At 44.4% G+C, this 14890-nt stretch overlaps 1 protein-coding gene across 1 annotated transcript in view; it reads left to right on the top strand.

The window, feature by feature from the left end:
- JAM2 (junctional adhesion molecule 2) overlaps positions 1 to 14890 on the top strand; it is a 147434-nt gene that overhangs the window by 111456 nt on the left and 21088 nt on the right. The window contains exons 5-7 of the mRNA XM_069760877.1: positions 3367 to 3557; positions 6885 to 6987; positions 8505 to 8612. Of these exons, the coding sequence (XP_069616978.1) occupies positions 3367 to 3557; positions 6885 to 6987; positions 8505 to 8612 (402 nt within the window). The remainder of the gene's footprint in view (positions 1 to 3366; positions 3558 to 6884; positions 6988 to 8504; positions 8613 to 14890) is intronic.

The raw sequence follows: 14890 nt of genomic DNA, 5'->3' as shown, positions 1-14890 counted from the left end.
AGGGGCGTCACACACATCTTTGAAGTCGCAGGCCTTACGTGGTCACGAGGGGCGTCACACACATCTTTGATGTCGCAGGCCTTACGTGGTCACGAGGGGCGTCACACACATCTGATGTCGCAGGCCTTACGTGGTCACGAGGGGCGTCACACACATCTGATGTCGCAGGCCTTACGTGGTCACGAGGGGCGTCACACACATCTGATGTCGCAGGCCTTACGTGGTCACGAGGGGCGTCACACACATCTTTGATGTCGCAGGCCTTACGTGGTCACGAGGGGCGTCACACACATCTGATGTCGCAGGCCTTACGTGGTCACGAGGGGCGTCACACACATCTGATGTCGCAGGCCTTACGTGGTCACGAGGGGCGTCACACACATTTTTGATGTCGCTTGTCATTGATGTCCATCGTTGTCCAAGTGACGACGTGAGGTCTACTCAGTGCCTGAAGACCGATCTGAAGCGAGGGAAACACCTGCCATAACCATACATGTCTGTGGTGGGCCCATAACAATCTAGTATAATGTTTTGTTGTATTTTTATCAACTTCCCAGCCCTTTGTTTTTCACGCTTTGGGGACTGAAGAGGCTTCAGAAGAACGAAACGTCAATTCCGACATTTTCGAGCGAATCTGACCAAAATACATTTTCGGGAGATTTTCTCAATTCTATTCATAGTACTTAATCGTGAATTACAAGTTGTATTATCCAAACATTGTGCTCTGCTCTTCCTAGTTCTGAGCTCACATCTTCTGGCACTCCTCGCTGGTTCAGTGTCTGCAGGGATTGGTATTCTGGGATGTGTAGTCCGTACGCTAGGCACTGTACAACGGTCTGATGTCAAAACCCTGCTCAATATTGACTGATTTCTAAAGCATTCTGGAACTTGACGGCATTAATAAATGTGAATTATTTCACTTAAAATGTGATTTCATAAAAAATAACAGATTGTCGAAATAGTAAAAAAAACAGCTACCGGTGTCTGAAAAAACACAGTAAACAGCATATTTTCTCTGCTGGCAGCAGTGGTCACGTGCCGGACAGGAACGCCTAAGTGAGTAATGTATTTTTCGGGTTATTTTTATGATATTTCCAGCTGTTTTTTTATGATATATTGATACCTTTAATTAAACCAGTTGCATAAATACATTAGTTGATATGTGCACATATAGCAGAATCACGTCTTAAAATGTCGACCGCTTTTCAATCAAGATGTTCAGGGAATTCCACACCTAATGAAGCAGATTTTGCTGTTGATCTTCCTGTGAAAAGTATACAAATAAAAATATATATATATTGTGCTTGCCTCCCCTGGTGATTTTGTGGTTCCTCTGCCTGTCCTTGTACAAGCCAGCCTCCTGCAATGATGCCTCTCCCCATGTGATTGGCTGCAGTGGTCAGATAGGGCGATCGCCGGAGGCCGGGTTGTAAAGAGACTGTGCAAGAGAAGCCATGAAAGCGCCAGACGAGGTAAACACACGGTATAGTGAGTGAGGTTTGTTGTTTCTGTATTGTAAACTTTGTAGAAACTTTTTTTTTTTTTCAGGACTGGATAATTTTGCTGTTTTTTTATGTCCCCTTTGATTTCAGTGGGGAAAAATCCACAACAAATTTGTGCCCAATTAAAATCCAGATGGAAAATCGACAGTAATCGACAGCATTAAGGTGTTAGGGTAGACCGCTGTAATAGAAAGCAAAGAGAAGTGTAGGTAGATGAGGACGACGCCATGATTTCCCAAGGCTCAGTTTATTTTCTGTATTATTCCATCCCACCTGTATATTGTGTTTTCCCAACATTTTACTCTTTCGATATGTATATTTTTTTAGCATCTTTTAATTTCAGGATTCTGACATGTATTCTACTTTTGCTGAACTATAATACCAGTATATTCCTAATATGCCCTCTGACACTGTGGTCTGGCTGCCGAGACTACAGCCAGTCATGTGACTCCCAAAAATCATCTGGTGAATGGAGCGGTACTGAGCATGTGCGACCACTGTTCTATTCATTGTCCATAGCAGTGATGGTCGCACATGCTCACTACTTCTCCACTCACACAGGGGACTTTAGGGTACCCGATCCCATCTCAAGTGGTCAGATGTCAGTGATCATAGGTTGTAAATGTATCTTGTGGGTAGGGGATACATTGTTTAAATGATAGTCCTTTTCATGGGCTGTGTGCTTTAAAAAAAAATTTTTTTTAATATATATATATATATATATATATATATATATATATATATATATATATATATATATATATATATATATATATATATATATATATATATATATATATATATATTTTCATATTCGGGTATTTCAGTAGATACGTCATCATTCAAACCACCCATCTACCCAGAAAGTGACTAAATAGAGCGGCTCCGTGTGACCACAGATTACCTGGGGGACACCTTTTTGAAGATCATGTAATGCTTCTCTTCTCCTGTGGGGGTGCTGTAGTGAAATTGAACACTTGCTGCCCAGTTCCTTTCTAGACTGCAGCTGATTTCTGAGGTTCCCAGGTTAAGGACACCTTGGGATCAGCTTAATATTGGGGATATGCCACTCATTTAACAAAAAGAAAAAAATAGACAATCCTTTTAACATTTAATAGGTGATAAATGTTAGATTAGTGAGAGTCCGACCACTGGGACGCACATCAAGTTTCTGTTTTAATAGTTTTCCTCTATCCTAAAAGGGTTGTCCAGGTTTGGGATGAAAGCCTGCACTGCATGTGACTGCATACTTCTGAATCCTTACAGTGTGCACACCGCACGCTGTCAGAATTATCCTGTGCCGGCGGTGAGAGCAGGCACCTAGTGATAGCATACTTCTGAATCCTTACAGTGTGCACACCGCACGCTGTCAGAATTATCCTGTGCCGGCGGTGAGAGCGAGCACATAGTGATTGCATACTTGTGAATCTTTACAGTGTGCACACCGCACGCTGTCAGAATTATCCTGTGCCGGCGGTGAGAGCAGGCACCTAGTGATTGCATACTTCTGAATCCTTACAGTGTGCACACCGCACGCTGTCAGAATTATCCTGTGCTGGCGGTGAGAGCGAGCACATAGTGATTGCATACTTGTGAATCTTTACAGTGTGCACACCGCACGCTGTCAGAATTATCCTGTACCGGCGGTGAGAGCAGGCACCTAGTGATTGCATACTTCTGAATCCTTACAGTGTGCACACCGCACGCTGTCAGAATTATCCTGTGCCGGCGGTGAGAGCGGGCACATAGTGACTGCAGACTTTCATCCCAAAAACCTGGACAACCCCTGTAATAATGCAGTTATCACCTGTAGAGAATGTGAAAATATTACTAGAAGTAACATCAGTATTTTCTTTATGCACAGTGGCCCCTAGCGTCCCAGCGTGCGACATTCCTAGCTCCGCCATGAGCGGTAGCGCGGTGGAACTCAAATGTCGAGAGAAGGAAGGAAATCCGGCATCGGAGTACAGGTGGTTTAAGAATGGCTTCGCCCTAGAACTAAGTGTTAAAGCCACCAACACCACTTACAAGGTGGATAAAGCCACCGGCACGCTGGTAAGTTCTCCCGTCACCTATGCACCTGTCATCTTCACAAACTAGAGGCGGCTAGGATGCTGGATTGAAACTGTCACCAGGAAGGCTCCTTTTTGATTAGTGGGTGGAAATATTTTAACCGAACTCTCCAAGTCAGTGACCAGAGGCTGAGGAGAGCACTTTCATGTATGTGTAGGAGCACTCTTCACTAGTAAAACCCCTTTCAGATGGCAGCAGTCAGCTGATCTTGGTCGGTTCTGCTCCCAACACCACCAACAAGATGCCAACAAAGCTTTTTCTGGCAAGCGTTACATGGCACCTGTTCAGATAGATTGCCGTCCATCATGTAATACATGCATGGCTTGTATCCACCATAGTGGGAGAAACTCTTACAGAAGACGATCTCTGTTCCAACTGTTCGGGTCCTGAACCTTCCTATGACATCCATGTTGGCTTCTGTGTAGGTCGTGTGTCTAAGGAGTCAAGGCTGTGACTTTTTTCTTACAATAATGTTGTGAAAGGGGTTGTCCAGAACCTTGTTATTGGTGGCCTATATTAAAGATCCCACATTAGTGGAAATCAGTCCTACAAGTGCCATGTAATGATTGTGGAGTCATGGTTGGTGTGAATCGATTTGCAGGTCAGAGTCCCTCAGTCACCTGAGTAATCTGGACTCCTGAGATCCTCCTCCTGGCTTTACTTTTGGTTAGCTGGCCTGGTGCATCAACATCGTTGGGGTGTGATGGACATGTGATGTCACCACTATACTGGCTAACCAAAAGAAGAGCTGCAGATGCCTCCAGGTATGCGGACGTTCTCAGGGCTCCCATCCAGCAGCCGCGGATTACTGACGTGGCCGTCAGAACTGGACGATGGATCGATTCACATGAACTCTAGTGTAGATCATGAATCGGGACCTTGTGGCTTCATGTTACGCCTCTAGAGGGAACTGTGACAATGACCCAAACTAAATGGATTTTGCCCAAGTCCATAGGCAAGAACTTCATAAAGTTTTTCATCCGATAGTCCATGTATAAAATACAAATGTTATCACAATCCACAGAATGGCCGTCACTATTATAAATGCGTGAGCGGATCATGGAATTGGTAATATAGATCTTAAACACTGGAGAATCTAAAAGTTTATTTTTGACCTCCACCCACGGCTACGCGAAGACGGTAGGGCGAGGCAGAAGATACAGAACAACCGGCAAGAACTAAATTAAAGAACAAAGTTGAGAAGAACATATCGTGAGCGACTCGCATAACTAGATATATTTATTACATTGCTTACATGGTGCTGGAACTGGGATCTTCATATCACACTGCGGCTGCCATGGAGAAGACCTGAGAGGAGGCAACTGGCCACATAGGACACTATGTGGCCAGTTGCCTCCTCTCAGGTCTTCTCCATGGCAGCCGCAGTGTGATATGAATTCTTCATGTCACTTGTAGTTGACTGACTAATCAACGCTAAAGGATTTGTCCCACTGAGGTTTTTTTTTCTTTCTTTTTCCATATGCCTTGCATTACTTGAGGGGGTCTCTTCCCCGGACCCTATGAGCCACAGTGGAGACTTTCTATGTATCTGCAGCTCTCTCCTTGGCCCAACCTATCCCTGTTCTCCATGGATGGCCATTCACTGGAATGGAGGATGACATGTAATACAACATTTCCACAGTAGGCACTGTAGCGGAAAGGCGAGGCTATCACTGACTTAGAAGTCAGATCTGTATCGATCAGTTGATTGCTTGGCTGACACTGGCCACAAAAAATCACTTTATTATGAAAGATTAAGTAAATGGATAGCCGCCAAGGATCTATGTGAGAAGAAGTCTTTAGGCTCTGTTCACACAGAGTTTTGGGCGTGCGCTAGCGATGTGCCATCATTTGAGTGACGGACCTCGAACGCTGCTTGCAGCGTTCGCGGTCCGTTCCTCGCTAGCGCAGATCGGGCATCTGCGCTAGCGGTATCGGCAAACGCGATCTCTTTTGGGACATTGCGTTAGCGCAGTCCGTAGCAATGTGAACCTAGCCTTCGGCTTTCAAAAGTACTTTTTTATCAAGCAAATCCTCTTGTTTTTCGAAACCTTTTGGATGAGGCTTTTCCTGATGCTTTTTTTTTTTTTTATTTTTTTTTAAGCCTTTTGATTGGGCAGTGCTTTATTTGGAATGGATTCTATTAGAAGCCACTTCAAAGGCGTAATCTGCACTTTTTTTCCTGCTACAGACGGCCAAGTGACATTCAGTATTAAATCTGGCCAATTTTCACATTGGTCAGGTGAGCTTACAGAATTGGAGCACGGGTCACACATGATAGATTTCCCTGCCAGTTTTGTGTCTTTCTGGGACCATCAGCAGGAGAGGAGTCTGGAGTTGCGGATGGTTGGCCTATGAGCTCTGTCTGTCTTCCCTATTAAAGGGGTTTTCCAAGTTTAACTGCAGCAGGGAGACAGATGTTTTCTAGATTTAAAAAAAAAATAAAAGCGGATTGTGCTCTACCCACCCACACCGGGAACACTGAGTCTCCTCCGCTGCTGCTGGTGTCCGCTATTGGCTGCAGCGCTGACGTCACGTTGACAGCACTGCAGACAATCGGTGAGCTCGGCGTCTGTAAAGGCCTGTGCCCATCTGCTTGGTCAGGGCCACTGAGCTCACTGATTGCAGCTGTCGGCATCAGCAGGCACCAGGAGCAGCGGCTGAGACTCCATGATGGACTAGCCGAGGGTGAGTAACGTTCCTGACATTCTGGTTTCTGGGGGCAGGATTTTCTGAAACTGTTTAACCCCTTTAATAGACATAGGAGGCACAGCCCAAAGACCAATCAGCGTCAGCCCCCCCTATAAGTGACTGGCAAACTCCTCTCCTGCTGACGGTGACAACTTTCATCTGCCAAATTCTTTTATCATGTATGACCATTGTTCCCATGCTGGAAGTACTGGGGAGATGCATTTTCCAAAATCAGAAAATCCTTTTAAAGTTTACAAGATTAGGCTGCAATACCAAAAGCAGCCATTCACTTGAGTGGTGCTGTTCCTTAAAAAAAAATATATATTTTTTTTATTTTGGGCAACGCATTTCAGTTGATTTAATAGAAGAAAACAGAATAATAATGAACCCAATTTTACCTCCACACAACCGCTACACCTGACCTTATGGTGACGTCTGAGCCTCAATGAAAATCCACGTAGCCTGAACCCATTATGAAGGAGCATGTGTCCATAGACCGCCACAGTTTGGAAGACATCAGCATCTGCCGTTAATACAGTCTCTAATTGACGTGTCACCATATTAATTAGCACCAGGGACTATTGATCTGTGGAAGTCACAATCTGACTCTTCTTTCAGCACTTCAGCACAGTCACAAAGGAGGATACAGGAGAATATTACTGCGAGGCCAGTAATAAGATCGGAAAAGCGCAGAGGTGTCCGGCAAAGAGAATGCAAGTGGGTAAGTAGTCCGCCGCCCGCCCGATGTCTCCGGGCTTACTACATTTCAGGCCATCCCTGTAAATTGGGGAGGGCTTTGTTATTATCCGTGAAGCTCCTCTATTCATACATGTGCGTTTTATACACTTTCTGATCACTGATACGGAATATCTAATGATTTAGCAGCTTGCACCTAGTGATGTCAGATTAAATTGAGACACATAGGTAAACTATTAATATAAATCAGAAGGACCTTTGCACAACCTGACTACACACCTACCGTTTTGTGTATGCAGCTCCTATGCAGAACTATGAGTTTCCATGGTTCTATTAGAGTACAATGAAGCCTGCCTGTAGTCCCACCCTGTTGTCAGTTTTCACTCCACTTACTCTGCTACCTGTCGTATGATCTGTGCGGTCACGAATAGGGACAGATAAGAGGGGGACATCAGAGGCACAGATTTGGTGTTTTAAAATAATCATGTTGCTTCTCTTGCTCCCTCTCGATGGTCAAACGTAAATAAATTACACACTGAATAATCCCTGTTGGACAATTTTATGATAAGCCCCTCCCATGCCCTAGACCACCAGGATTGTAACCATAAACCCCTTCATGGTCCTAAATCACAAAGGATGTGAGTTCTCCTTCAATGGAGGTCTTCATACAGAGGGTGGACACACATCTGTCTGAGATGGTTTAGTGACTCCTGCATTGAGCAGGGGGTTGGACACGACGACCCAGGAGGTCTCTCCCAATTCTAACATTCTATGATTCTATGTCATCATTCCAACAAATCGCAGGATGTCCATGGTATAGGGGATGACTAGCTGATTACTGGGTGGGGCCCATTGTGATCCCGAGATTAGGGCTTCTGAACCTTGAGAATGGGGCTGTGCAGAGCCCCATCATTAATGAAGCAGAGGTGCACATTCTCCGCCTTCACTTAGTCCTATAGATATTGGAGTGAAGGTCGATCATGTAGTCCTCCGCTCTGTTCGGCATCATTAGGGGGCCCAGCGGACGGACTTCCAGTGATCAGCAAGTTGTCCTCCATCCTTTGGGTAGAGGATAACTTGTGATATTGAGAGAATCCTTTTTAACCCTTTTATTACCTTAGACTACCAAGGTAGAGAAGATGATTTTGTTAAAATATTCAAAGATGTAAGTTGCAGGGGCAGGAGGACCCATCTCATTTGTGTGTGTCCGCCCTTGATGGCAGGGTGTAAGTACACGACTACAGGAACAGACTATGCTCAGGGTATGTTCGCAGTCTATAAGAAGAAAGGTCTGCACTGAGCTGTAGGCAGAAGTATACACGCCCGTGAAGTTATGATGCTATTATTATAGCACTGTACTACTAACATTCATGGCTATTAAGGTTTTATTTCTGTGTGGCCAATCTGTCAGCAGTCTGAGACCGCCATAGAACAGCCTGGGGGCCACTGACAGATTTGTACGGGAGATGTCAGGAGTGTGGATTTCACTGTCTGCCCGACATTTGAGGGGCCCTCACTTCATGTTTCTTTTCTGTCCTGCAGATGACTTGAATTTGGCCGGGATCATATCGGCCGTAGTCATCGTCTGTCTGGTCGTTGTCCTATGCGGCTGCGGGGTCTGCTACGCACAGCGGAGGGGATATTTCTCAGGTAAGTCATACGTTTTTGCCAATTTTTGAGACTGGACATTAAGGAAGTCCCAAATGGAGAATTTTTGGGGTGTTTGTGTGTGTGTGTTTGTATTATATATAATCCCCTCACAACCAAAAAAATATAAACAAATAAAGCATTTGAATAAGTCTGGGGTGACACGAGCATATATTATCTCCTCTGAGAGAATCAGGCCGATTATGCTAATGACACGTTCATCATAGTCTGAGTCGAGTGTTAAGCTTGGAGTGATCTGATTCTCTCAAAGGAGAGAATTGCAGCACAGGTGAGAAGATGGAGAACAAGATTTCTCCATCTTCTTCATTGTGAGTGTCCCTCAATGTCGGACTGCACTCAGATGTCATCCGAGTGCAGTGGGATGATTTCCACGCACCGATATACTTGAATGGTTTTTATGTGATCCAATTTGCGTAGCAAATGGGTGCGGGTGATTCGAATTGGCATGAGAAAAAAAAACCTCAGATCAGCACTACCCCATAGTATAACACTTGTCCGAGTGCTGTCCCATAAAACATCGGATAGCACTCGTCCGAGTTATAGACGTAAGCCCTAACAAATAGCACATATAACCACCTTCCGCACACCAAAAAATAAGTAATGACGGAACATCAGACCCCCAAACACTCAGAGCCCAGATCAAACACCCTAACAAGATGGTGCCATAAATAACTGATAGATGTTTTACCCTTTCTTCCACATTGCAGTTATAGTTATTGTTTTATAATCTTAGACCTCTTCTGCTGCGATAGGCAGGAGTGGGCACTTATTGTATGGAGGGAGCAGCTACACACAATCTTCCAGCGCTATAATTAGTTGCAGATAGCATTACCCGGGGAGCAGGGTGCGGCCAGTTGTATTAATAGTATTGGAAAATAAAATGTGTTTCGAGATGTTTCCGTGTCACTCACATTGTGCATTGTAATGAAGCGAGGTCCTATAAAGAGTTTGGGGAACCAAAATAATAAAAATAATCTACCACAGACCTGGAAGACTCCTCATTGTCTAGGCAAATCTATGTCTTTCATGTTAGTTTTTGTATAATATCAACCGCGGTATTTTTGACGTCAAGGAGAGTGCTGCAGACTGCGCCGTTTATTTTTCATCTGAATAGGCCCAAAACTCAGACGGAAGCCCACATAGACACTGGCCAACTCTCCCAGAGACTGGGAAAGAACTTCCAAGTTCTTGGAAGTGTTGGCAGACCCTCAGGGCCCTGCCGAAATTGTTCGGAAGTGGTGATTTCGTGTGTTCCGGCATCTAAGGAATTGGCGCTGTTTTAGAAACCATTTTAAAGGCTTTATCCACCTTCAAAAACTTTTTTTACAATTGTCTGCATGTAACTCTGCGATTTGGTCTTTATCGTTCTGTTTATACAGCTTGGAGGCATATCTGTGTCTCCATGGCAACAGACAACAAATAAACCCAGTGTAGTCTGACCCACCCCGTATTTCACACTTTCTTCCATCAGTCCCCAACTTGTTTGTAACGGACTGAATGTATATTAACAGAAGGTTGGAAAAAGATGAAATAAAGTTGTGTTTGTGGTCTATAATAGTGGAAACGCATAGTTCTGTGGACTGAAAACGATAAGGAATGTCTAAGAAAGGTCTATTGTAAAGTTGCTTCATTTTTCACTTTGGATGAGCTGGGACACTAGAAGCATTTAATGGCAATGGTGGACGTAGCCTGTAAGGTATCACAGTGATGGATGGTCCGATCTGTGTCCTGGAGGTCCTCACTCACCCCTTGCTCAGGACACGTTTGGTTTGCAGCTGTGTCAGACATCTCTCCAGCGCTTTCTTCAGACTTGGTATCTCACTTGGAGAAGTAGTTCAGCTGGACGCGAATGTCCCTTCTGTAGAATCCTCATTATTCATAATTTCACAATGGCCGATTGCCAGAGAGAGAAGAGCTCAGTCTGGTAATGAATTGGCTGCTCTTTGCTATAAATTAACTATATCATTGGTAATAGTAATAGTGAAGAGGCCGAGCCCCGAGAAACTCCATTGTTGGGATGTGGTCCAGAACTGCTGAGTAAGCATTTCACTTCTGGCTCCGGAGATGGCGACAGGGGATGACAGGTCACTTGGCCGAGAAATTAGACTCTTTGGGCAAAGACTCAAGAAATATGGATCTGCAGAGAAAAAAAATTCTGTTTGCAAGATCTGTTATATTCCCCCTAGAGGAGCCACACTGAGGTGGGAAGACAGCACGTTTCCTTCCTCCATCATGGAGGCATCTTGCTCAGCAGTACATGTACAGGTGCTTCTCACAAAATTAGAATATCATCAAAAAGTAAATTTGTTTCAGTTCTTTAACACAAAAAGTGAAACCCATATATTATATAGAGTCATTACAAACAGAGTGATCCATTTCAAGTGTTTATTTCTGTTAATGTTGATGATTATGGTTTACAGCCAGTGAAAACCCAAAAGTCATTATCTCAGTAAATTAGAAAAATTAACAGAAAAAAACACCTGCAAAGGCTTTCTAAGCATTTATAAAAGTCCCTTAGTCAGTTTCAGTAGCTCCACAATCATGGGGAAGACTGCTGACGTGACAGATGTCCAGAAGGCAGTCACTCACACACTCCACAAGGAAAGTAAATTTTGCATTTCATTTGGAAATCAAGGTCCCAGAGTCTGTAGGAAGAGTGGAGAGGCCACAATCCAAGGTGCTTGAGGATTAGTGTGAAGTTTCCACAATCAGTGATGGTTTGGGGAGCCATGTCATCTGCTGGTGTAGGTCCACTGTGTTTTATCAAAACCAAAGTCAGTGCAGCCGTCTACCAGGAAATTTTAGAGCACTTCATGCTTCCCTCTGCCGACAAGATTTTTGGAGATGGAAATGTCATTCTCCAGCAGGACTTGGCACCTGTCCACACTGCCAAAAGTACCAATACCTGGTTTAAAAACAACAGTATGACTGTGCTTGATTGGCAGCAAACTCACCTGACCTTAACCCCATAGGGAATCTATGTGGTATTGTCAAGAGGAAGGAGAGACTCCAGACCTAACAATGCAGACGAGCTGAAGGCTGCTATCAAAGCAACCTGGGCTTCCATAACCCCTCAGCAGTGCCACAGGCTGATCGCCTCCATGCCACGCCGCATTGATGTAAAAGGAGCCCCAACCAAGTAATGACTGCATTTACTAGTGAGCATACATTTCAGTAGGCCAACATTACGGATTTTAAAATCATTTTTCAAGCTGGTGTTATAAAGTATTCTAATTTACTGAGATAATGACTTTTGGGTTTTCATTGGCTGTAAGCCCTAATCATCAACATTAACAGAAATAAACACGTGAAATAGATCACTCTGTATGTAATGACTCTCTATAATATATGAGTTTCACTTTTTGTATTGAAGAACTGAAATAAATTAACTTTTTGATGATATGTTAATTTTGTGATAAGCAGCTGTATGTTACTTACCAACTCTCCTGGAATCTCTGGGATACTCCTACAGATAGGAGAGACCTCCAGGACTCCCAGAAGAGTTGACACATTTTGTAGGTGATGCTGAACCCTCTTGGAAGGTATTGTTTCCCCATGATATTTCAAGTTTTTGATTTTTCTCTTATTGCAGTGTCTTTCCCAGTAGTGTAGGCTGGATGTGAGGTCTGCGTGTATCCAGGGTGCTATTGTCTTCAGTAGCTGATATCAGCACAGCTTCTATCCTGCTTTCTGCCTTGTGTATAGCCTGTTTTTTTTTCTGCTCTCCCAAAAACTCTGGATACTTTCTCCCCATGTAGCTCAAATATGTTTACAACTTGCTCTCTTGTAATCTCTAGCACCAAAAGAAGGGATGGGGAGATTTAACTGATTTGTTGTATTTTTGCAGATCAATTCGCTATATCAATGAGTAGCAAAATGGTAGAAAAAGTTTAATGAACCATTTAGAAAGTTCCTTAAAGAAGCACTCCTTCCAACAAAGTTTTTAACCTCTTCATATATTGCAATCATCATATTATATAGCTGTGTAATTACAATTGCTCATTTATCCTTTATACTCAGTTAATTGTTCTCTTTTCTCTGCTCTATGTAGAAACAGGTCTCTTGTCAGTGCATGTATCATTCCCCTCTTCAGCTCCTGGACTAACTGCTGCGCCTCCCCATCTCCACCCCTCCAGGGACTTTTGCAGTGACAATGACTCATGCAGGGAAAATTGATCTCCTAGCCCAGAGGGAGGAGCTTAGTGCGGACACAATGGAGAGTTTCCAGGTAGAATGGCAGATAGGGAGTAGCCTGCAGCAGTAGCAGACCTCAGGTCTGATTGAGCAGCAGAACCAAATGCAGTGGGTGTCCTGAGGAAAAAGAGGGAGAAATGACTGAGCAGATAGTACGTTACTACGAAGAAGGGAGTTGTACTATGGAGCCGATGCAGAGTTGTCGGTCAGTCGGATAGCAAGACAGAGAAGGACGGACGAGCGAGACTTGGAGAAAAGCCCCGTGTTGTGGTCCAGAGCTGTCAATAGAGCGAGAAGCTAAGTAGCAGCCATATTGGCATAAAACTCTCCTAAGGGGGAGTAAGATGTGGAACCACGGGTGAAAGTATAGGACTCTGGTTGCTGGACTGTAGTGTCGTTATTGGGGACTGCGGAGACTCCCGGGTAGTGTGCTGGGCTGTCTTGAGACATTAGAGCTAAGAGAAGTGGAAAGCTCGAGTCCCTCCAGGAAGAGAAGGGAAGAAGTGTGAGATAAAGTACCTGTCGTAACTGAAACGTCCATGAAGATGAATGCCCTCCATCTGCTGTATATAGTTCCTCAGAAGTTATTTTTCAGTAAAAATATGTTTAATTATGGACTATGGCCTCTCTCACTGAACTCTGCAACACCTGGTCCTGGCCGGCCGAAAACAACAACACCATGCGGTCTCCAAGAGTGTCTCGCCATCACGGCTAATGTCCAGACACCTTGGCAGGACCCCCATTTTCATGTAGCGTACCTCACCCACGGCTGCCGCTCTGCGCCACCTGACACAGGGCCTTCTGCTGACCATTTCCTATGCCCGTAGGGAGAAAAAAAAAGCAAAACAGAAAAAGCAAAACATGTTGACGCCCTGAGAGTCAGAAGTGATGTCAAACCAAACACAAAGGCAGGAAATGGCAGGCGAGCAGTCAATGAGTGCGTGCTGTAGGAAGTGACTGAGTGTCAGCTCGGCGGGCCATATCCCCCGCATTACGAGGGAGGTCCGTGTGTGCCCTGCGAGCCCTCAGAGCAGGAATACTTCTACCAGACAAGGAGAAGAGTCCGGATCTTGTACATGACAGAAACATGGTTTCAGTTACAGGTCCTTCTCAAAAAATTAGCATATAGTGTTAAATTTCATTATTTACCATAATGTAATGATTACAATTAAACTTTCATATATTATAGATTCATTATCCACCAACTGAAATTTGTCAGGTCTTTTATTGTTTTAATACTGATGATTTTGGCATACAACTCCTGATAACCCAAAAAACCTGTCTCAATAAATTAGCATATCAAGAAAAGGTTCTCTAAACGACCTATTACCCTAATCTTCTGAATCAACTAATTAACTCTAAACACATGCAAAAGATACCTGAGGCTTTTATAAACTCCCTGCCTGGTTCATTACTCAAAACCCCCATCATGGGTAAGACTAGCGACCTGACAGATGTCAAGAAGGCCATCATTGACACCCTCAAGCAAGAGGGTAAGACCCAGAAAGAAATTTCTCAACAAATAGGCTGTTCCCAGAGTGCTGTATCAAGGCACCTCAATGGTAAGTCTGTTGGAAGGAAACAATGTGGCAGAAAACGCTGTACAACGAGAAGAGGAGACCGGACCCTGAGGAAGATTGTGGAGAAGGACCGATTCCAGACCTTGGGGAACCTGAGGAAGCAGTGGACTGAGTCTGGTGTGGAAACATCCAGAGCCACCGTGCACAGGCGTGTGCAGGAAATGGGCTACAGGTGCCGCATTCCCCAGGTAAAGCCACTTTTGAACCATAAACAGCGGCAGAGGCGCCTGACCTGGGCTACAGAGAAGCAGCACTGGACTGTTGCTAAGTGGTCCCAAGTACTTTTTTCTGATGAAAGCAAATTTTGCATGTCATTCGGAAATCAAGGTGCCAGAGTCTGGAGGAAGACTGGGGAGAAGGAAATGCCAAAATGCCTGAAGTCCAGTGTCAAGTACCCACAGTCAGTGATGGTGTGGGGTGCCATGTCAGCTGCTGGTGTTGGTCCACTGTGTTTCATCAAGGGCAGGGTCAATGCAGCTAGCTATC

Source organism: Ranitomeya imitator, chromosome 3 (assembly GCF_032444005.1).
Source record: "Ranitomeya imitator isolate aRanImi1 chromosome 3, aRanImi1.pri, whole genome shotgun sequence".
Lineage (NCBI taxonomy): Eukaryota > Metazoa > Chordata > Amphibia > Anura > Dendrobatidae > Ranitomeya > Ranitomeya imitator.
This window is presented reverse-complemented; position numbering and strand designations above follow the sequence as displayed.